This window comes from Amphibalanus amphitrite, unplaced genomic scaffold, assembly GCF_019059575.1.
Source record: "Amphibalanus amphitrite isolate SeventyFive unplaced genomic scaffold, NRLGWU_Aamphi_draft 000318F_arrow, whole genome shotgun sequence".
Lineage (NCBI taxonomy): Eukaryota > Metazoa > Arthropoda > Thecostraca > Balanomorpha > Balanidae > Amphibalanus > Amphibalanus amphitrite.
In genome coordinates, this window is record NW_024881813.1 from 100,493 (window position 1) to 121,949 (window position 21,457).

Consider the following 21,457-nt stretch of genomic DNA (forward strand, 5'->3'; position numbering starts at 1 on the left):
GACAACCGTCTGTTTGAGGGTGCGGACAGCCTGCGTCAGAACATCAACAGGACGCTGTTCCAGGAGCGGGCCGTCGGTGGCCACCAGATCAGTGGAGACGCAGGGCCCGCTCTGGCCGCCGCCACCGAGAAGATACAGGTGAGGTGACTGCAGGGGTGACTGGACTTGGCTGCACCGTACCTTTGGAATGGTCTGCGATGGCAAGTCATGTGAAATGTGAGGATTGGCTTGCTGATGTACATACATACATACATACATAAAGGTTTATTTGACCACGTGACAGTCAACGACTGGTAAAAAGGCCGTAATCAAGCAAGTCCAGAAAAGAGCTTGCAAAATCATGATAGGATACAAAAACTACACCGACTACGCCTCTGCCTGCCAGCTCCTCAGCCTCGAGACGCTGAGTGAGCGTAGCGATGCTGCCCTCTGCAAGCTGGCGGCCGACATCCTCGCCAACCCCGCCCACCCACTGTACCCGGGCGAGCAGCTGGCAAATGTGAGGCGCCCTCTGCGCCGGCAGCGAAAGTTTGTCGTACCACGGGCCAAAACTGAGCGGTATAAAAAGTCCACTCTGCCTGTACTCATAGATCTAATGAACAGGATGTGATCCCCACGTAGATATGCTCGGAGCTCTTTTTAAATGCACTGTGTTTTTAATTTTTGTGATGCTTCTCACTTCTTCATGTCGTGCCACCATTGCACAGGAGCTCATGTGTCACTTGCTAAGTTGATGCTAAGGGCATTTGTGGTGAGATCAGGGAATTAGGTGTACTTGATAGGGTTAATAGGTCAAGTTTGGTGTTGCTGAACATTGCCCATCTTGCTGACACTGACTCTAACTGACTGTGGCTGATTCCGCAAAATATGCTGTGCCATATCGTTGCTGAGTCATGTTCCTTCTGCTAGAGTAGAACATGAGGCTGCATTATCGGGAACTCGGTGATTTTAGCAATTCCAATAATCCATTTTCCGGTCGGCCAATGCGATTGCGTAGTTGAATATAATTGGATGGATTTTCAGAGCTACATTTTTCTCAATCAATTTTAGGCACAAATGTATTGGTTTGTTAAGCTTAACCTTTGCTTCTTAGAGTGATTGCGATTTTACTGCCATTCATCTATTCACCAGTAATACGCCTTTTGGGCGAAGAACGAGCGAGTCATTACCACATGCAGGGAATCATTCACACATTCATTCATCCACCGACAAACTAATTTAATCATTCACACATTTGTTCATTCATTCGCTTTTCCATGCCGTAATTCATTTATTTATTTGTCCACTCAAAAAGCTCAGTGGGCTGAGTCTCCAACTCGGTGAGTCGACCCGTTATTGCCTCCAAGCCGGGCCGCTCCAGCGCCTTCTGTTCGGCCCAAACCGCCGTGTACGCTGTGGTGTAAGCTACTAACTGCGCTGCTACTGTAGCAGTGATTCCGCTGTCTTTTTACGTTTTTCTTGATAAGTCATAGCCACTGAGCTGTGTTACCGCCACTGTCTGTAATTATCTGCAGTCTGCACCCTCTGTGTGTGATAGGTACTGGAGCAGAAACAGGTGCACATGCTGGAGGAGCTGACCAGTCTCCACCGGAGGCGGGGCGAGAACGCACAGATGATCGTCGACCTGAACAGCGACCTGGCCAAACTGCGGCAGCAGCTGGCCGCCACTGATCAGCTGTCAGTCTGAGCGGGGCGGGGGGGGGGGGGGCAGATCCGCTGGGATGCAGGGATACCATACGGCTGGTCATACATTTGGTCGGTGACTTGCTACCGCATGGGGTCTAAATGCGTAACATGATTTCATGCTTATAATATCGTCGTTGCTCTGGGCGCGACAAAGCTGGTCTTATTTCCGCGTTACATTGCGTATCATGTGAGTAGTAAACACATGATTTACGCTCTCTCCCTCGTCTCTGTCCGCCAGTCTGGCTGAGTCGACGGCCGACTGTGAGGCGCTCAAGGAGCGGATCGCCTCCCTGGAGCAGACCAACTCCGAGCTGAACGCCACCAACCAGACGCTGAAGGACGAGTACAACGCGCTCCACCTCATCTACATGCAGATGGAGAAAAACTTCAAAGAGGCCCAGGTTAGTCACGCCGGTCAGAAATGGTGAATTGAGACTCTTGCTGTGTGCTGATTATGGATAGTTGTGTTTGCCGTAGTGTGCACAGTTGCTGCTCTTATTGGTGTTATTGAATGAACTTTATCGTGACTTATTTTGTGTATTTTTGTTTTAATGTTTCCTTACATTAAAACAAAAGTATTAAGTATTAGGTTCAGGTGACTTGCAGGCTTTTGAATCGGCCGTCAGCGATAACTTGCGCAGCATTGTTATACCGGACGACTTGCTTACTTGCGAGGGCTGCGCATCGCTTGACCATACTAATGTTATTGAAACTTATTACGACCAAATAGTTACTTGCATTAGGAACGCATCGGAGAAAACCATAGGTAGGAAGGTGGGAGGTATATCACGGAAGGTTGTTCCCGGCTGGAATGAATTGGTTGAAGACAAGCACATTCTTCTCAATGATTTATACGCGTTATGGTCATTCGTGGGTAAGCCTAAATGTGGATATATTTTTGATCAGCTTCGACTGGCTCGGTCACGTTTTAAATATGCCTTACGATTTTGCCTGCGTAATGAGAAAGAGCTTCGTGCCAAATCTTTAGCAGACAAGCTCGTGCGGGCTCCTTGTAGCATGGCTGTGTTTTGGAAGGAAGTAAGGAGACTGAACTGTAGTCCTCCTCTAGCTCCCTCGATTAATGGTGTTACGGGCGAGTCGAATATTGCCGATATGTGGAAAGAACATTTCTCTGGAACATTGAACAGTGTTGACAATCCTAGTTGTAAGGTGTCTGTATTGCATAAGCTTTCATTAGATGACTGTGAATTGCTTCCTTTTTCAGTATGTGAAGTGACTAAAGCCATTAAGGAGTTGTCCTCAGGCCGTTCAGGCGGCAATGATCATCTTTGTGCTGAACATTTCAAATATGCTGGTAATTTATGTGCTGTGCATTTGTCCCTGTGTCTCACGCTGATGGTTAGACATGAGTTTTTGCCTCCTTCGTTAACTAAGGTTGTTTTGGTACCCATTGTGAAGGATAAAAATGGAAAACTAACTGAGAAAAACAACTACAGACCGATTGCAATTGCCAGTGTATGTTCTAAGATTTTGGAGAGAATTATTCTCAACCGCTCTTCTGTACAACTTAGTACTGGTCACCACCAATTTGGATTCAAGGAGCGTCACTCAACTGATATGGCGATATATGCTCTAAAGGAGATCACAGATTATTATTTGCGCAATGATAGTCCGGTGTTCATTTGCTATTTGGATGCTAGTAAAGCATTTGACCGTGTTAATCATTGGAAATTGTTGGATAAGTTGCTGTGTAGAGGTATGAACTCCCGACTGGTAAAACTTATAGCGTTCTGGTATAAGTCTCAACGTTTTCATGTACGATGGGGAAGTTCTGTATCGGCGGGTTTCAATGTGTCAAATGGTGTCAGACAAGGTGGTATTTTGTCTCCATTTTTGTTCAATGTATATACTGATGACCTCTCCGATATGCTTAATCGATGTGGTTATGGGTGTCATTATCTTGGTAGCGTAAATCATCTGTATTATGCAGACGATATGGTCTTACTTTCTCCGACTCCCTTTGGCCTGCAGCAAATGCTGCACATATGTGAGAGGTATGCAAAAGACCATGATATTTTGTTTAACTCCACTAAGACAGTCTGTATGGCCATGCTTCCAAAGAGATTCGGTGGTATGCATGTACCTACGATATTGCTCTGTGGACATATGCTGAGTTTTGTTAGTACGTATAAATATCTTGGGTATCAAGTGTCTAATGATTTCTCCAGAGCAGATGATCTAGAAATCCGCCAGCAATATCGAGCATTGTGCTGTAGAGCCAACTCGCTCATCCGCAAATTTGCGATGTGCACGCACAGTGTGAAGAAGTGTCTTTACAATGCTTACTGCTCAAATGTCAGCTATGTACACTTGTGGCATTCTTATCACTTGTCTGATCTGAGAAAGTTCAAGGTCTGTTTTAACAACGCCGCTAGGATGTTTTTCGGCTACGAACGGTTCTGTAGTGCTTCTGATATGTTTGCTCAAGAGCATATAGATGGTTATGATGCACTGTATCGCAAAGCTGTATATAACTTTATGTCACGCTTATCCATGTCTGAAAATCGTATAATATCTGCATTGTACAACAATGACCTAAAATGCTCTTCATCTATTAGGAGGGTGTGGTCTCGAGCGTTATATGGATGGTAGACGCTACCATGGACCGGGGTGACTGTTGAACACCCCTTTTGTTATGGACTTCGTGTCTGTTAATAAAGTGATCTCTCTCTCTCTCTCTCTCTCTCTTACAGACAGAGCGTGACAGTCTGTTGGCGAGATGTTTAGAAATCAAGTCAAATGTTGCTGAGAAGATGAACCAGGAAAATGAAGAATTTGTCAGGTGAGTTATGAAAAGAAATAGGTTCCCCTACTCGCAATTTGCTCAAAAATTGCTTTCGCATCATTTCCCCATTTTAACCCGCGCCCTAGTGGCGGTCTCAGCCAACTTCGCCCTAGTGGGGGGGGGGGGGGGCATGTGTTACCACCCACCTCTAACTCAAAAACTAAGAGGGCTAGAAAGACGCGGTAAAAAGCAGTCGATAGCTCTCAATGCGTACGTTTGAAAGTATTTCGGTCATTTTTCTTCTTGGAGCAATATTGGGGTCACTGGAGGTCATCAAAGGTCAAAATTTCCCAAATGTCATTATATTTTTCAGAAAACATGCTTTTATCTCAGGAACTATGATAGCTAGAAAAACGCATGGAAAAGCAATCGATAGCTTTTGAACTCTTCTTTCGATAAGGTCATCATCAAAATTGACCTCAGGTCAACGGTTTAGCCTGCAGAGGGCAAAAACTTCAAAAATAGCTGTTTTTTCGCAAAGTGTTTTTCGACAATAACTTTTGACTACAAAGAGCCACAACATTTCTATTCCCAGAATCGTGTTTCTCTCGACGAGACGCGTCGAATGAACTATAATTTGACCTTGAAAGGTCAACTTGAAAATTTGACCTCAGGTCAAGGTCATGACCTGACCGGAAAAGGTCATGTTGCATATCATTCGATGCGTCTCAACAATACAAACACAATGAAACCATCCCCAGCGTTCTATCTCTTTCCAATCGCGAGTTATTGGCAAAAATCTGTTTGTAGCCTCAAATGACCTCGGATGACCTTTCTAGAGGCTATCAGCAAAAATGACACCTTGGTCATCACGGGTGGTCCAAATCATTGTGATTCTGAAATATTTGGACTGTTTCTATGCGTACACACGGATCTAGAGGTATTTTCATTTTTCTCCATTGACTTATAATGGTAAGGTCACGGCACTGACCTGACCTTAGGTCACGGATATAAAAAATCCGAGATATACAAATTGTAGGGGCTCATAACATCATGCAATCGACCAAGTTTGAAACCTTTCTGACATACACTGCAGGCTGGACATGATTGCAAACTTTTTTTTAGGTTTGGTCAGTTAACTTGACCTGGTGACCTGACCTGACATGACCTGGGGTCGAAAATTTCACACATTGTCCAAAATTGATGTACAAAAAGCTATGCCAAGCGGCGCGGCGCTACGCGCCGCGGTTTTTTATTTATACGCAAAAAACGCGACAGGGTGGTAACATATGCCCCCCCCCCCCACTGGGCCGAAGGTTAATACGCGATGAGTGAGTTCAATAAGTGGGCACTTATTTTTTTATTTCGATATTTTACAAAATTTCATGGTATTTATTAAACGGATCATTACGGAACTATGGTTTGGATGGACAGTTGGGACATCGCAGCTCGAAAGTCAAATGTCCGCTCCACTGTGCCTGCTGTGTTCTTTGACGCCCTCTTGTGTCGAGTCGCCGGTAACCCAGTTTCCATGTTCTGCCGACAGGCGGCGCCAGCTGCGGGTACAGCGGGAGCTAGAGGACGCCACCCGGGACGTGGTGGTGGTTCCCCCGGACACCAGTCGCGTGGCCGCCTGCATCGAGGCCGCCCTGCCCACAAAGTCCATCACCAGCTTCGTAAGTGATCGCCTCTATCCAACAGGCTCGTATGCCCTCCCCGCAGTTAACAGTATCTGTTCAGGTATTCAGCAGTCTCGCAAATATCGCATGGCAGTCTCGCATTGCTCGGCTCTGTGTAGGATTTTCACGGTGGTAAGCGATGTGACTCGAGATTTGTTACGTTCTATTGGGGGGGGGGGGAGACTCACACGTGGTTGATATTACGGATTTCGTCCGGTCTACGACCCGTCCGGCTTTCTGCTGAGATGGTCCAATCCCCCAGTGGACCACCGTTAGGTGTGATGACAGCCGCTTAGCCTCCGCGTCATTTGGCCATGTTAGGCGGCGACCGCTCATCTTCTCATCACGTCACCGAAATCTCCCGATAATATGCCATTTCGGCGCCCAATTCGGCCCGATGAGGGGGGTGTGAAGATGTCCCAGTCACTGCGGAGAGCCACTCTGGCTGTGTCGGCGGCCGGAGGACAATGTGATGGGAGGCGGCGGCAAACAGTGACTGGCAGAGACGGGGAGCGGCAGGGGTGGGCAGCAGGCTCGACAGGAGAGACAGGGATGGACAGCAGAGGCGCCGCGTAGAGCTGAGACGGACTTCGGGGCGGGGACGTTGGTGACTTGATTCGTCCCGCAAGCAACTTTATTACGAGTAGTGTGCCTGGTGCCAGTTTAGAATCGTGGTGCGTTTTGATAACATCCTTGGATGTCAATTAGTAATACCGGTGTGGAAATGAGCTACAGATACTGTCTGTCACAGACTAGATATGCTGCTGTTGTTCACTTACAGAGACACTAAGTGCGCTTTGCACAGTGCATATTTCACAATTGCATTAGCGTACCGCTCCAACTCGCCGTAGCAGCAGTACAATATCGCTTGTATTTGTGAGTGCTCGTCCCCGTCATCCCCCACTGACCCCCCCCCCCGTGTCCCCGTGCCGGTCAGGACGCGCACGAGAGCGAGGTGAACGCCCTGGCCTGGAGTCCGTCGGGCGGCCAGCTGGCCTCGGGAGGCAGCGACAGGAAGGTCAAACTGTGGACCGTCAGAGGAGGTGGGTGCCCGCCCGCTGATCGACACCCGCCCGCCCGTGTGGAGTGTGTACGTGTGTGTGCGTGTGTCAGGTGAAGTGTCAGGTGGATGGGGGAGGGGGGGGGGGGAACGCACGCTGCCTGTCTCGTGCGTGTGTGTTCACAGGTCATGTGCTCATTGACATGTTTGCTTGTTGGGCTATGTATTGTCTCTCGCCTGTCTACTTGTAGAACACTCACTATTCGTGGCATGTTTGTTTCCTCGCGTGATGCATCCTGTTTCTCGTTGTAGTTTGCGCTCATTGACACATAATTCACAGATGAACATCGGTTGTTTGATTGCATGATGTGTTTGCATACCATGCTAACCACTCGCCTTTTCAATGATGGTGGTCGGTTCCCATCACGTTGTCTCTAAGTCCGGCGTGCACGCCCCGCTGTTCAGACTCAGAGCTGCTCCCCGCCGCTCTCCCCAGCTGACCGGTCCGTGTTCGACAGCGCTGCCCTCCGCCGCTAACAGATGTCCCCGGAACACCCCCGAACAGTCGCGGCGTGTCGCCGATATAAAACACACACGGCCGGCCGTGCGCATTGTCTCGGAGCTGTGGCCGCGGCGGTGGGCTCGCTCCGTCATGCTCGTTAACAGTCCCCGTTCTGTCTGTGTGCGGACGGCGTGCCGGCAGACCCGTGAATGCCGCCGTTTAGAGTGGGTTTTGTTCATCAGACAGATGTCATTGAGCGTCCCGCACGGTCAAAATGACAAACGGTGCAGCATTGAACCAATGCGGGGTAATACCGGTCATTGGACTGTGGAGGGGTGGGTGATTTATTGCACGGAGAATGTACTTTGTTTATTGCTGGTCAGTATTTGGATTCCATATTTTGGTTACGTGGTAATATATCCCCTTACCCTGTCATATTTCCCACAGAGAATGCATCACATGACACCCTGCATTTTACATCCATTACGGCGCTATGCTCCGTCCACGGTGTGATGAACCCGTGGGACTCGGAGGCCGGTCGGTCACCGTCAGACGCCTGCTACTGAACTCTGCGGAACACCCACTGCTGGCTCCGTCAGCCGCTGCTGTAGTCTGCCCAGTCACGGCTAGATAGGAGAGTTCACTGATCATCTCTGTCCGGATAGCAACCCCCGTCCCCATCCCCGTCCTATCCTTTCGAGAGTGCCCGTTTCATTTGGGCAGGTCAGTCTGACGGTCCCCGTTTCCTGTCGACAGTTCACTCCGACAGTTAACAGTCCCTGTTTCTTTTCGACAGGTCACTCCGACAGTCCGCGCTCCCCTCGACAGCTCACTCCGACAGCCCCCGTTTCCTCCCGGCAGGCCAGTACCAGCTGATGGGCCAGTACACGGGCTGTAACAAGGGTATCAACTCCGTGGCGTTTGATGACGAGGAGACGCTGCTGCTGGCGGCCGGTAACGACCTGGCGAGCCGCGTCTGGGGCGTCGCCGACTTCCGACTCAGGGTGAGTTGACCGGGGCCGGGGCTAGACGCGGATACGGATTCTGAGCAGTAATCGCCACGCACTTTGAGAATGTGGATCGCTCATGATTGTTCAATACAATACAATACAATACAATACAATACAATACAATACAATAGGAGCTGGGCGCTGGGTGGTGTCTAAATGTGCGGGCTGTGTGTGTATGTGTGAGCGGGAACGGAAGTACCCTCGGTAGCGAAATGGGATGAGTGACTAAGGGATTGACAATCTATAGGGTCGAGGTCATCTTCAGTTCGATGTTTCTTTTGTGTTGTTTGATGTCCTGTCAAGTCCGTGTCACCCGTTCGGCGGTCAGCACCGCGATGCCGGAGATTTCTGCCTTCTCGGCCCGGCCCTACCTCTCATCTTACAGCAAACACAACAAGAATGTGCGAGAGTACACACGTACGCTGCGGCATTAACACATCCCACGCACACACACAGCCCTGATCCCTGGGCATACCAAAGTGACTGGCGGAGACGGAAGGCTGCATGACTTTACCGTGAACGCGTTGGGGTACTGTGATATTGACTTGTGTGTTCGAATAAATTGAGACATAACATCTCAATTCTTTGCATCATCTTATTACGAATAAATGCACCAAGCATTAGACGATGGAGGGAAAGCCATGATCTCCGCTTAAAGTGTGATTATCACCCGACTACATATAACGTTTTCCTGTAATTTGAGGAACTCTCGACATATGCACAGTTACAGTAAGTAGCGTTCATATTTTATTCATTTGATATTAATTTAGTTAATCAGTTGCTCTGCATCATTAATAAAGTGCCCTGGCGGCATCCGCCATCTGCCTTTCTCTGATTTTCGTTTGTCTGCTCTATAGTGAGATTGTTTTGGTCGTGCGGTTTCTATTGTACATTTCTGGCGCGCCACTTCTGACGGGGTTTACCGCGTTGCCCCCGAGTTTTCAGCGGTGCCGCGGTCCACTTATCCCTCCCCTATCGGACGGGCGCCGATCTGCGGTTTTCGTTCCCCGCCTCGTCTGTGGAACTTTGACTGGTGTTCTGTGAGAGGCTGATTACGTGACTGGGTCGTACTGGCGGTGAGCGGGCTGATACTGGTCCATTCGCCGTGTCACGCCATGTAATCCGCATACAACACGAGCTATTCATGTCGTCCTTGCCAGTATCGTGAGGCATATGGTCTTTTTGGTGGTGGCATATTATAAAGGGGCTGCTTTTGTTTTGACGTTCGATACAACACTCAATAAAACAACACAAGCGTCATACTAAAACCTTTTATTTACAAATTCAGAGTATCGTCATAGAACATTGGACGGACTCGGCGCACATCTCCACCGTTCGCCATCTCTCAGCACTACGGGCAGGCTGGACGGTGCGCCGCTCCGCTGTCCACACAACCCTCCCATCCACACACCCACACAGACACACACACAGACGGACGGACAGACGGGCTCGGCTCCGTCCGTCCCGGCGGCGGGGCGAAGCGGTGCACCGCAGCGGCGCCAAGGCGACATCCCCAGCGGCGCAGCGCCCTGGAGAAGCGACTGGGCGACGGGCTGCGGTACCCACCGCTTCCTAGCGCCGGTGCACGCACACAAAGATCACAGATATTGTACAGAATGCTCTCGTTCTCGCTCTCGCTCGCTCTCGATATGAGTGACACCGTGCAGTCGCGCCGCCGAAGTGTCGGCAGTCGCGAGGGATAAGCGCGGGGACTACTGCGGCCAGCGTGAGGCCGCGGCTACGAATGAGTGGTTGGCGGCGCGGGGCTGCCGAGGCGCGCCCGCGGGCCGCCAGGTCGAGACGCCAGCGGATAGGGCGCCGCCGCGACATCAATCAATGCCCTATGTCTTTGGCTGAGGCTGGGGCATGGCGGCGGGATAGAGGCACCGCCGAAGTTATGCGACATGTGCTTAGTTCGCCAGCGAATAAGAATGAGCACTAATATGTCCCACCCGGGGAAATAACAAGCAAGATAAAGTTAGCTGGAGGACGTCTGCGTGCCATTGGTCTGTAGCACGTGCAGATTAGTGCGTTTTAATGCCTCTGACATCATGATGAAGGCGACCAGCCTGAGGCTGACCCTCTCACAGTGCTGTGATGGACGGTTAGATGGGTGGCTGTCCTGCCTGGCAGGCAGCCCAAGAGACTGGCTGAGATTCCACCGTGGCAGACGTTGGCCAGAGGACAGGAAGGAGCTGTCCGCTCCTTCCGAGGGCAGGGGGGAGTTGTCTCGTTCCCCTGGCGTTCATATTCCTCATATTCTGATGTACCGGGCTGGCAAGATGCAGAGCTCAAGCGCGCCGGGCCGAGTAGCCCGAGTCGTAGAGCTGCGCCAGGCTGCCGGCGCCGCTGTCGACGCCCTGCGCGTCCTTGGCGCGCCGGCGCCGGAAGACCAGCACGGCGGCGGCCAGCAGTGCCAGCTGCACCAGCACCAGCACGGCGCCGCCGACCAGCAGGCCGCTGGTGTTCATACACACCGAGCTGGGCTCCAGCGTGGTGACGGTCGGCAGGCCGGCGGCGCGCGCCTCGCCCGACTCCTCGGCGCCGCCGGCGTCGCCCGCCGCCCGCCGGCTGAAGCGGTCGTCGATCCGGATGGTCTGCACCACCAGCATCTCCTCGTCGGAGGCGGCGCGGCGCGTGCGGTCCAGGCTGCGCCGGCGCCGGCCGTAGCTCTCGGTCTGGCGCACGGCGCCCACGTAGTCGAGCACGTCGCAGACGGCCGGCTCGCAGCGCGGGAGGCACGGCGTGACCAGCGCGCGGAACTGCACCACGTCCGAGGTGGGGAACTTGAAGGCGTCGAAGGCGGACGCCAGGTCCTTGGTGCCGTTGACGCGCAGCAGCGCCTGCAGGATGCTCTCGTCGGTCGGACAGCCGGCGGCGTCGATGAGCAAAATCTCGTTGCTGTTGGCGCCGTCCATGGCGACCAGGTCGCGGACGAAGATCTCGTAGGGCGACTGCGGGTCGACGATGGTGAAGAGCAGGCTGAGCGGGTCGCCGACGGCGGCGGCCTCCACCTCGCTGCCGTCCCGGTCCGTGATCCGCATCAGCACGTTCGGCGAGTCCACGACCGCCTCCTGCTCCAGCACCGGCTGGATGTCGCCCTTGACCTCCAGGTCCACGGCGTTGCTGATGCTCTTGTTGCTGAGGTCGTACTGGCAGCGCACGCTCAGGCCCAGGTCGGCGGAGGTGACGATCCGGTCGTGGTGCTGCAGCACCACCTCGTTGTGGTAGTGTCCCGGCCCGCCGCGCTTCACGTCACACTCGAGGTCGCTGTAGCCCATCTTCAGCTCGAAGTCGAGGCTGCTGGTGACGTCTGTGACGCAGGTGTTGGGGCTGCCCTTGGCGTACAGTTTGCCGTTGAAGAGCCGGCTGGTCTGGATGCGCGCCACCATGTGCCCGGCGCGGCAGTCGATGGTGACGTTGTAGCACGAGCTCAGCTCGTAGCTGGTCGAGCCGGGGATCTCCAGGTACGGCTCGAGGATGTTGGTGAGCGTGGCCACCGAGTGGTGGCTCAGCCGGCACACCTTGTCTCCCGTGTCGTTGTAGTCGTACGTGTGGCAGCGGAAGTTGGCCGACAGACACAGCTCCTTGCAGGCCTCCAGTGAGCTGACGTTCTGGTGAACTGAGTCGACCGTCTTCAGGATGCGGTCGTCGATCTCGGTGAACTCGCACAGTTTGACCGGTTCGCCGACGCAGTGGTTCTCCAGGAAGTCGGTGCCCTCAGACGGCTGGAAGGCGCCCAGGCCGGCCAGCGTGTGCCGGTCCATGTCCGAGAGGCGACACTCGCCGCTGGAGGCCACGTACGAGGCTGACCTGAGGGCAGAGACGGCGAGAGAGGGTCAAAGACGGAAACATGAGAACATTGGGAGGGAGAGGTAGGGTCAGGACTGAGACGGAGGGGGAGACTTGGAGGGTTCAGCGATCATCGGTCGGTGGGAGAGATGGAGAGAGAGGCTATATCAGCGCTCCGTCGGGCGCCACTGCCGCTGTACTGGCCCAGCACGGGTGGGATGGGGTGGGTCCTGTGGGATGGTTACGATGGTGTTGCGGTTAGGTTATGTAAGGCAGCGCCAGCATGTGTCTGGATCAGCCGGGGTCAGTGGCTCGAGGACAGTTTAACGGGGAGCCTCCATCGGGGCTTAATGAGCTCGTTATGGTTAGTTTTACGGGTTATAAAGTACCGCATTCCGAAACGGATGGGGATAATTAAAACCTAACCGTGAGTTGGTTTTAGTTTTTGTGACTTCACGTCTTCCAAAGGTCATTTTATTTTACAACTTCCGACCGAGTCCGTTACCAGTTGGTTTCTGCGGGGACCGTTATAATTGGCAAATTGCTCCGTTTTCACGCGGTCTGCTTGTGGGGCTGCTTATAATGCGAATATAATTTTGATGGGAAAGGCGCCTTCCCCCTGTGCCGCCAATCCCTTGCTGTCTGCCACTGCTAGTAATTAGTGCACCGCCGGGGAGCGGTGTGAACCGCCGCTAATCGCGCCTCCCGCCGCTCCAGTTACCGCCGACAAATACGGCCGTGTCGTGATGACTGCGCTAATGGCGGCGTCCGCTAATGCTCGGATCACACCGCACCGTCTGCCAGCCGTCTGTCGTCTGTCGCCCTCCCGGACCGCCCAGGACTGACGCACAGGGGCGGATCGTCTGTCTTGTGCAGCTCGACAGCCTGTTCACGCGTCGGTGGAGCTCGTCCCACTACCAGTTTCAGACTCCGCTGTATCTATGAGCTTTGAAGATAACGACGAAGGTGGAGAGTCGAGAGAACTTCGTACGGTATTCTGTGATGCCGTGAAACGTCACAGCGTCACGGTCGAGGTGGGCTGGGACTGTCCCGCGGATCTGGTCACGTCGAGAGAGACTGTCCCATAGCCCTGTCTGGTCGGGTGGGACTGTCCCGCGGCTCTGCTCCTCAGACTGCCCGTTCGTTACGGTAGCCGAAGCGCCGTGTCACGCCGTCACCTGGCTGGCTCCCGCTCAGACGAGGCGGCGCGATGGCCAGCGATAGTGTCTCCGAGTGAGATCTGATGAGCCGATGGCTGGTCTCAGACTCGAGCCGACGACACTATCTGCCCACCGAGTCGTGACCCGCTCCGTGACCTGCTCCGTGACCCGCCCCGTGACCCGCCCCGTGACCCGCCCTGTGACCCGGACCGGCGCCGGGCGCGGGCTGATTAGTGGCGTGGTCGGCGCATTCATAACGCACCGCGCCGTGAACGCCACACCGCGCCGGGAGCGCCGCTTTACGGCGATATGAATCAGAGGCCCGTTAGCGGGTGCCGATGCTCGTTTGGACGCTCCAACTGGAGAGTGAAGTGGTCTCCAGAGGTGCCGATAAGCAGCGGTGCGCGCGACGCCGGGCCAGCGCACGCGCCGACAAACACCAAACGGCCGCGGTACGCACGAGAGGTGCCGCACGCGCGGAACTGGCGGCGACGGGCCGGTGCGGCGGTGCGTGGCGGTCGTGACAGGATTTGACGAGCATTGGCGTCTTGAAGCTTGATTTGGGGTGACTATTTTTGGATGGTGGGCTGTTTGTCAGTTGACAGTTTTGCAAAGAGCGTTCACAACACTTGATGTTAAGGTATTTGTGGAAGGAGCATAGACAAAACTGACTGAAAGCAGCTGGCAATTTGAGTGGTTTATAATTTCTAGCTTTATCGTCACTCGATTTAGAAGTCTGAATCCGTTGGCCGTCAGTCTCACCTGCAGACAAACTCTGTCTCGGCGAGACACGCCTGCTCGCAGACCAGGCGACTCTCGGCCTCGATCGTCTTCTTGGCCATGCCGTTGAGAGTGTGGTTCTGCACGCGCTCGAAGGCCCAGGCGCTGTCGCAGCGCGGCGCCTCGGCGTAGCACATCTTCTGCACGTACATGGTGAACACGGGGTACTGCGACTCGGTCAGCGGGTCTGAAACAGACGGAAACGGCGTGGTCAGACGGAGAGATGGGAGTGAGATAAGGTGGTGAAGCACAAAGAATGGGGGCGTCGGACTGGGAAAACTGGCGTTAAAGGTCAGGGTATGTAGCGTTTTCACGGTAGTCAGGTGTGCGATTGCAAGAAACGGTCAAACTGTGTCTGGTTCCTAAAGGTGACTATGGCGTTTTGAATGTCAGTTTGGACTACTATTTTACCAGGTCACTGCGCCAGGAAATCCCTCCCATCCCTCCTTTCCCAGCACCTCCCCGTCGCCGCCTGTTCCGTCCGTCTGCGGCGCGGCGCCGGCGGGCGGTCTGCCCGTCCGACGCGTGAGAACCGGCCCCGGTCGGCCCACATCGGAAGCTGCGCGCCGATTAACACGTTCCAGTGGCGGCGGCGGTGCGGGACTGGTGTGACTGCCAGCTGCCGGGGCTGTGTGTGAAGGACCGCCGGTGGGAGGCGGTGTCGGTGGTCCGCGGACGATACCCGGCCCGCCGGAGGCTGGGGATGTGCGGTGGAAGGGATGATGGACGCGCGCACCACCAAGGACGTCCGCGGCGCGCGGAGGTCGGCGGAACTGTGCTCCGCCGGAGCGGACGGTCAGCTGATGAGCCGGGCTGAGGATGAATCAGAGACTAGAGAACGGAGGATCTCCAGTGGGCCACCTCGCTGAGAGCGGAGATCTCCAGTGGGTCACCTGCTCGGCTGGTTCTTGCTCGGCTGGTGTCGCGGAATGCTGCCACTAGTGCCACTGGATATTAAGTTTTACAACCAGGTGACCGAATGTTTGCAAAGGTTTGACGGCGTGGAACGGTGTACTAAAGAACGGCCGCTGCTGCGAGTGCGACCCAGGGTGTTCTGTGACCCGTGACTGGGGACCTGCACCCCGCACTCTCCACACTCAGTCTGCTGAGTGGCCGGGTGGTCCGTGACCACCTGGAGCCCAGTGAACCGATACCGGTGCAGAACCCGGGCGACAGCCGTCCACACTCGGCAGCTGGCGGTAATCCGGCGCAGAGGCGGCGAACCGGTCACTCACGGTAACCAAACAAACCATGACCGACTCCGGACGGGTCGGACCGGACGGACGGGACGGACGGGACGGGCGGGACGGGCCCACGGCAGTCTGGGCGCCTCCGACCCACATACACAGTCACGAGCGGCTCGGCGGCCGATTATTGGGCCGGTCGCGGCCCAGTGGCGCTCCGTGACAGCGGCACGGTCGGTTATTGGTGAGCACGACCGACGGACGGCGCGCGAGCCGCCCGCTGCCCCGCCGGTCACGCCTGGCGCCCGGTTACACACGCTGCCGTTTGCTGAACGGAACGGGGACCGACTGCGATTGGCAGCGGGTGACGGAATGGGTGACGGATGGATAACGGTGACGGCTGAATTCGGGTCGGCCATAGAGCCGAGTTTGGGAGAATATTCGCGTGTTTCCATCACAACAAACGAACTCATCAAGCGCTACCTCCCGCTGTTACAAAGACGCTTAGGGGCCGGTTTCAGAGATTGATCCTCCCATTAAATGTTATGAGCTGATGAAGCCTGATGAGACCATCAGCTTACATATGCTGCCTGTCACTCAGCAAGCGAACCTGTGTCGCCGCACCTGGCGAGCCCGGCGTGCCGCAGGAGAGTCCATCCCACCTGTCTGTCTTCCGCCGCCGCCGGGCCGGTCAGAATTGCCTCTCAATCTGAGGTGACTGAGATCGAAGGACGCGGCCGCAGTGGCCGGTCGGCGGCTGTCCCTCCTCAGCCGGCACGGTTCGTCGGAAGGTCATCTCAGGCTCAAAAGAAACGATTTATACCATTCGAAAGCTGACGATGCGCTGAATCCGAAAATGTAATTTTTATCAAAATCGATCGATGGCCTTTTTTGAAAATTGCGTTTTTGTAAAAACTTAATAATTTTTTATTCAACGGGCTGTCCCAGACATTCTTGAAAATATAAACATGTATTTTTGAGTTCCAGTGAAAGCTGAATGCCAAAAGAACAATATCTAGCGGAGCAATATTTCCAAACATTAATATGCGTCTCCCACAGCCGACAATAAGGCGCAATTATACAGCTCAGTGTCACGATGGACCAAAGTCAGCCACACAGAAGCGTGATATGACCCTTATCGACTCGCAGACCCGGCGCTCTCGGCCCGCCTGACCGGCCACGGAAAGAACGTTCGGCTCTCGTTCTACTAAACAAATGTCATATTTGTCAGTTTAACTGTCCACATCGCTATTAAATGTAATCAGGATACCTGTGAAGAAAATTCATTGCTCTGTCATCTTCACATCATGCATTAATTTACATTTGTTCATGTCTACTTTGCTCAATTGTGCTTGGTATCATGCCCATATAAGGAAAATTGGCCGCGCTGAAATGTCAGAGGTTGTACCGGCCTCAGCTCCGGTGAGTGGGGGTAGCGCCCGGTGGGGCAGGGTAACCTTTGACCGGTCGCACGGCCGAGCAGCTGTCACCAGTACAGCCTCTGACAGTGAAACCCCGCTCACTTCCCTTGCGCGGGGACTGAGCGCAGCTGGATGGAACAAAACATGTATAAGAAAAATGTAAATTAAAGTATGTTGTAAATCAAGTAGAACATTGAATTTTCTTCACAAGTATCCTGAATAACTTTAATAGCGATGTGGACAGTTAAACTGACAAATATGACGTTTGTTTAGTAGAACGAGAGCCGAACGTTCTTTCCGTGGCCGGTCAGGCGGGCCGAGAGCCCCGGGTCTGCGAGTCGATAAGGGTCATTTCACGCTTCTGTGTGGCTGACTTTGGTCCATCGTGACATTGAGCTGTGTAATTGCGCCTTATTGTCGGCTGTGGGAGACGCATATTAATGTTTGGAAATATTGCTTCGCTAAATATTGTTCTTTTGACATTCAGCTTTCACTGGAACTCAAAAATACATGTTTATATTTTCAAGAATGTCTGGGACAGCCCGTTGAATAAAAAATTATTAAGTTTTTACAAAAACGCAATTTTCAAAAAAGGCCATCGATCGATTTTGATAAAAATTACATTTTCGGATTCAGCGCATCGTCTGCTTTCGAATGGTACCGGGAGTTCCTAAATAAACAGTCGTATTTAAAAGCTGTATATTATCAGCATGGAAGGCATGACAAAAACGAATCACTTTCTAACATACACAATAGTCGATGCCATTTCACGTGATACCATCTTCTTTTTGCTGTCTTTTCATTTGCGGCCACAGAGGACGTGTTCCAGATGAGCCCCCTCTCGCTCCACACACAGCTCTGCGCGTCGCCGAGCGGACTCCACCGCAGCCCGGCAGATCTCCGGCCGCACTCGGCGCACCGCGGACGACACGGCCCTCTTGAGGTCATCTGTGGTTCTGGGGTTGCTTTTGTAGACCTGTGACTTCAGGTGACCCCAGAGAAAGAAGTCAAGTGGGGTCAGATCCGGAGAGTGCGGGGGCCAGGTCCGCACCTCTCTGCGGGAGATAACCCGCGAACCGAATCGGTTCCGCAGCCATTCTCGAGTCGCAACGGCCGTGTGCGCCGAGGCTCCGTCTTGTTGGAACCATTGTTGGTCCATCAGCTGCCTGTCTCCACCCAGCCGCCTGTTCAGCGCAGTCCAGAACTTGGCTAGGACTTGCCGGTAGCGCTGAGCGTTGACGGTGACAGACTCCCCAGCGTCGCTCTCAAACCAGAAAGGTCCGATTATGCCACTGCTGCTCATTGCACACCAGGCTGTGCACTTCACACTGTGCAGAGGGGCTTCCGCGACCAAATCGGGTGGCTCCGTCGACCAGAATCGAAAATTCTGGGAGTTCACGCGGCCATCCATATGAAAATGGGCCTCGTCGCTGAACCAGATTCGGTGAAGGAACTCATTGTCCTGCTCGCAATTTCTCAAAAACCAGCCGCTGTAAAGAAGCCGTGACTGTTTGTCGACTTTCGAAAGTGCTTGATGAACGGAGACCTTATACGGGAACAGCTGAACGTCGTTTCTGGCCAAACGGTGAGCGGTGGTTTTGCTACAGCCCAGTTCCTGGCCAAGCCGTCTGAGCGACTTTTGTGGGCTCCTCTGGAGGGCTTCTCGTGCCTTTTGGGCGTTTAGAGGCGTCCTCTTGGTTCTTTTTCGGCCACATTTACCCTTTTTTACGTTCTCCACACTACCTCTTGCCAAAAACTTCTCAACTATACTTAAAATGACGGTTCTTGATGGCACTTGGGTCCTTTTTAAGTGTCGGCGTAGCTTACGTTGTGTTGCAACGATTGACTTTGTCTCAAAATAGAAATGTACTATTTTTGTTTTTATGTCTGTACTATACGGCTGCATGATAGAAAGTGATTGATTTGGGTATGAAATAAAATGGCATTGAACGTGCTATCATCACGTGCAGTTTGATTGTTGTGATTTTGTTAGTTGACGCCACTAGAGGCAAAAATAATTCGACTGTTTAATTAGGAACTCCCGGTATATACCGTTTCTTTTGAGCCTGAGATGACCTTCCGACGAACCGTGCCGGCGGCGGAGTAGTGTCCACCGGTCCCGCCCCGCCCCGTCCCGCCCCGCTCCGTTCCGTCTCGTCGGCCGTTCGTGGCGCGGCCATTAGCGGCGTCTCTGTGTCCCCGTGCAGTCCGCTCTCCAGTCGGACACTGGCCGCCGCTATCCGGACCAGGTGGCTGACAGCGAGGAATCCCGCCGGCACCGACACCCCGGGCCGTTTATCAGACGCTCTCAGAACAGACCGATCGTGAAGTGATGCGGCCGTTTGGTTTGCTGGCTCGGCGTGGCGCGGCGCCGCTGCCCGGGCCGTTTTTCGCCCAATGTGCCTGTGATGCGGGACGGTGGCGTCCATTGTCGGCCGGGACGCCGCGTTATCTGTAAACGCTCTCGGCAGTGTTCTGGGCGGCGTCACGGCGCCGGCCGCGTTTGACTGGGGCGGCCTCCCGCGGCGTCACGGCGGCGTTACGGCGGCGTCACGGCCGGCCGCCGGCTGATGGACGGCCACCGTTACTGCGCGCCCAGGCCGGGTCATCGGTGGGTGCCCGCCGGCTGCTCGGGGTGCTCGCCCCCGGCGCCGGGGCAATTATGGACTGATCGGCGCCGACTCCGAACGGTACCGGCCGGCCTTGGCAAGGCCCGATCGTGGGAGGGCGCGGCGATTGGCCGCCCCGGAATCGCGGGTGATGCGGGACCGTCTCAGCGGAGACACTTTGAGGAGTCAGAGAGATCGAGCGATATTTCCCACAAAACGAGAACGCCAGAGCCATTAATTTGGGCTAATCGGCAAGTCGCCCCCAATTCGTGACACATTTCAGAATACCACCAATCCTCATTTATTTTGGGCAAAAATGCCGGGAAAGATATTTTCATAAAAATTTATGTGGAACTGCGAATGTGCAGTTGAGAAGTCGCCCTCGGCCTTACTATCGCGGACTGAGGGTAAAAAATTGCCGCCTCTAATCCTGAGGAGCGGGCAATAAAGAGGACTGATCTGTTTGGACGGACGGGGCGAGTGGGCCGTTTCCGCAGAGATCGGTCCGGTGTGGTGTCTGTGGCGACGTTAACGGAGACAGATGGGCCGGCGAGGCTGGGCAATTATGGCGCGCCATTTTTGGTCCATGATTGAGACTCCCTCGGAATCAAAGGCGCCAGGTGCGCCTGGATCTGTGGAGGTCGAAATGCAGCTACGCACCGTGAATTGTAGAATTAGCTACGACGTTTGTATTACCAGAGCCCATTTTTACTGGATTTCTCCCGCTAAATTTGAACGTTTTGAAAAATACCTGTATCTCATTCGGCTGAGGTATATTTTTACCTGCTGGCATTAAATAATTACTCTGAGGCCATTCCTTTGCTGTAACAGCCATCCTGTGCCGTGGATCGTCTGCCCACGGTACAAATGGCTGCTGCTGGAATCTCCCAAGCCCTGCCCAGATACCGTTCTGAAGTTGTTTGATGTGTTTTCACGCCACCTACCACCGTGTATTTTACGGTGCGCGGGATGATACAGTGCTGTCATTGTGTTCTCCGGTTGGCTGGAGGTTCTCCCACGCCTCCGACCACTCTATCCCATCCCTCCGTCTCCCGCTGCCTCCTCCATCCCTCCACCTCGCTGTCTGGCCGTGGTCCCGCCGCCGGTCTGCCGGCTGAGGCATCCGTCTCGTGACAGTGCCGTCCCACTACCGCCGCCGGTCCGTCTCATGACAGCACGGTGCCGCCGCGGACGCCATCGGACGGTGTCGGACACGGGAGCGGCCGTCTGAGCCATGAAATAATACGTCTCCGCGCGCGTCACGGGCGCACGGGTCGCCGGTAGTCGCGGCTCTCAGCACCAGTGGTAGGCTAGGCTGGGAGGCTGGGGATACCGCTGGTCGCGGGGAACTCGGACTGTCCTCGTGTCAGTAACACACTGATGAGAGGGGAGGGACATCGTGTTGAAGTCGGACGGACGGTCCGCAATGTCCCGAGTCCCGAATGGACTGGTTTGTAACCAGTGCTGGCATCCCATAGAAATGGAGCAGGCACTTAACCGCCGTGCTCTGGTCTGGCTATAAGCCCGCGTTGGCCGCGATAGGCCAACTGGTCGGATGTCGCGTTGTGCCGTGCTATATCGTTCCCGACTGGCGAGCCCGGCCGGCGCGGAAGGAGCCCGGCGCCGTCACGGCCGCGGCGGCCGACATCAGTTCCGGCCGGGCCGCTCACGGAACTGTTTATTCATCAGTGCGCGGCGCGCGCGCAGCCGCCGGGTGTGAAGCTCGGGCAGTGCCCCCGCGCGCGGCTCCTCCGCGGAATGCAGCCGGCAGTCGTTAACATTACGGTCGGCGGTCGCCGATGGAGGCGGCCACCGTCCTCAGTGAGCCGCCAGCCGTCACCGAATTTTTATTCGACTGCGTGGGATTCCCATGAATATTGGACAGCAT

At 54.3% G+C, this 21,457-nt stretch overlaps 2 protein-coding genes across 5 annotated transcripts in view; one reads left to right on the plus strand and one right to left on the minus strand.

Moving 5' to 3' along the window:
* Positions 1 to 21,457, plus strand: part of LOC122388326 (autophagy-related protein 16-1-like) — a 109,075-nt gene that overhangs the window by 48,326 nt on the left and 39,292 nt on the right. For all 4 annotated transcript variants that reach the window (XM_043379307.1, XM_043379305.1, XM_043379308.1 and 1 more), the window contains 7 exons: positions 2 to 138; positions 1,538 to 1,677; positions 1,925 to 2,087; positions 4,401 to 4,489; positions 5,979 to 6,108; positions 7,049 to 7,154; positions 8,475 to 8,617. In XM_043379307.1, the coding sequence (XP_043235242.1) occupies positions 2 to 138; positions 1,538 to 1,677; positions 1,925 to 2,087; positions 4,401 to 4,489; positions 5,979 to 6,108; positions 7,049 to 7,154; positions 8,475 to 8,617 (908 nt within the window). The remainder of the gene's footprint in view (position 1; positions 139 to 1,537; positions 1,678 to 1,924; positions 2,088 to 4,400; positions 4,490 to 5,978; positions 6,109 to 7,048; positions 7,155 to 8,474; positions 8,618 to 21,457) is intronic.
* The window catches only part of LOC122388325, a 31,099-nt gene continuing 19,522 nt past the window's right edge, over positions 9,881 to 21,457 (minus strand). The window contains exons 3-4 of the mRNA XM_043379304.1: positions 14,338 to 14,542; positions 9,881 to 12,436 (exon numbers count right to left, since the gene is read on the minus strand). Coding sequence (XP_043235239.1) covers positions 10,915 to 12,436; positions 14,338 to 14,542 — 1,727 coding nt within the window. The 3' untranslated portion in view covers positions 9,881 to 10,914. The remainder of the gene's footprint in view (positions 12,437 to 14,337; positions 14,543 to 21,457) is intronic.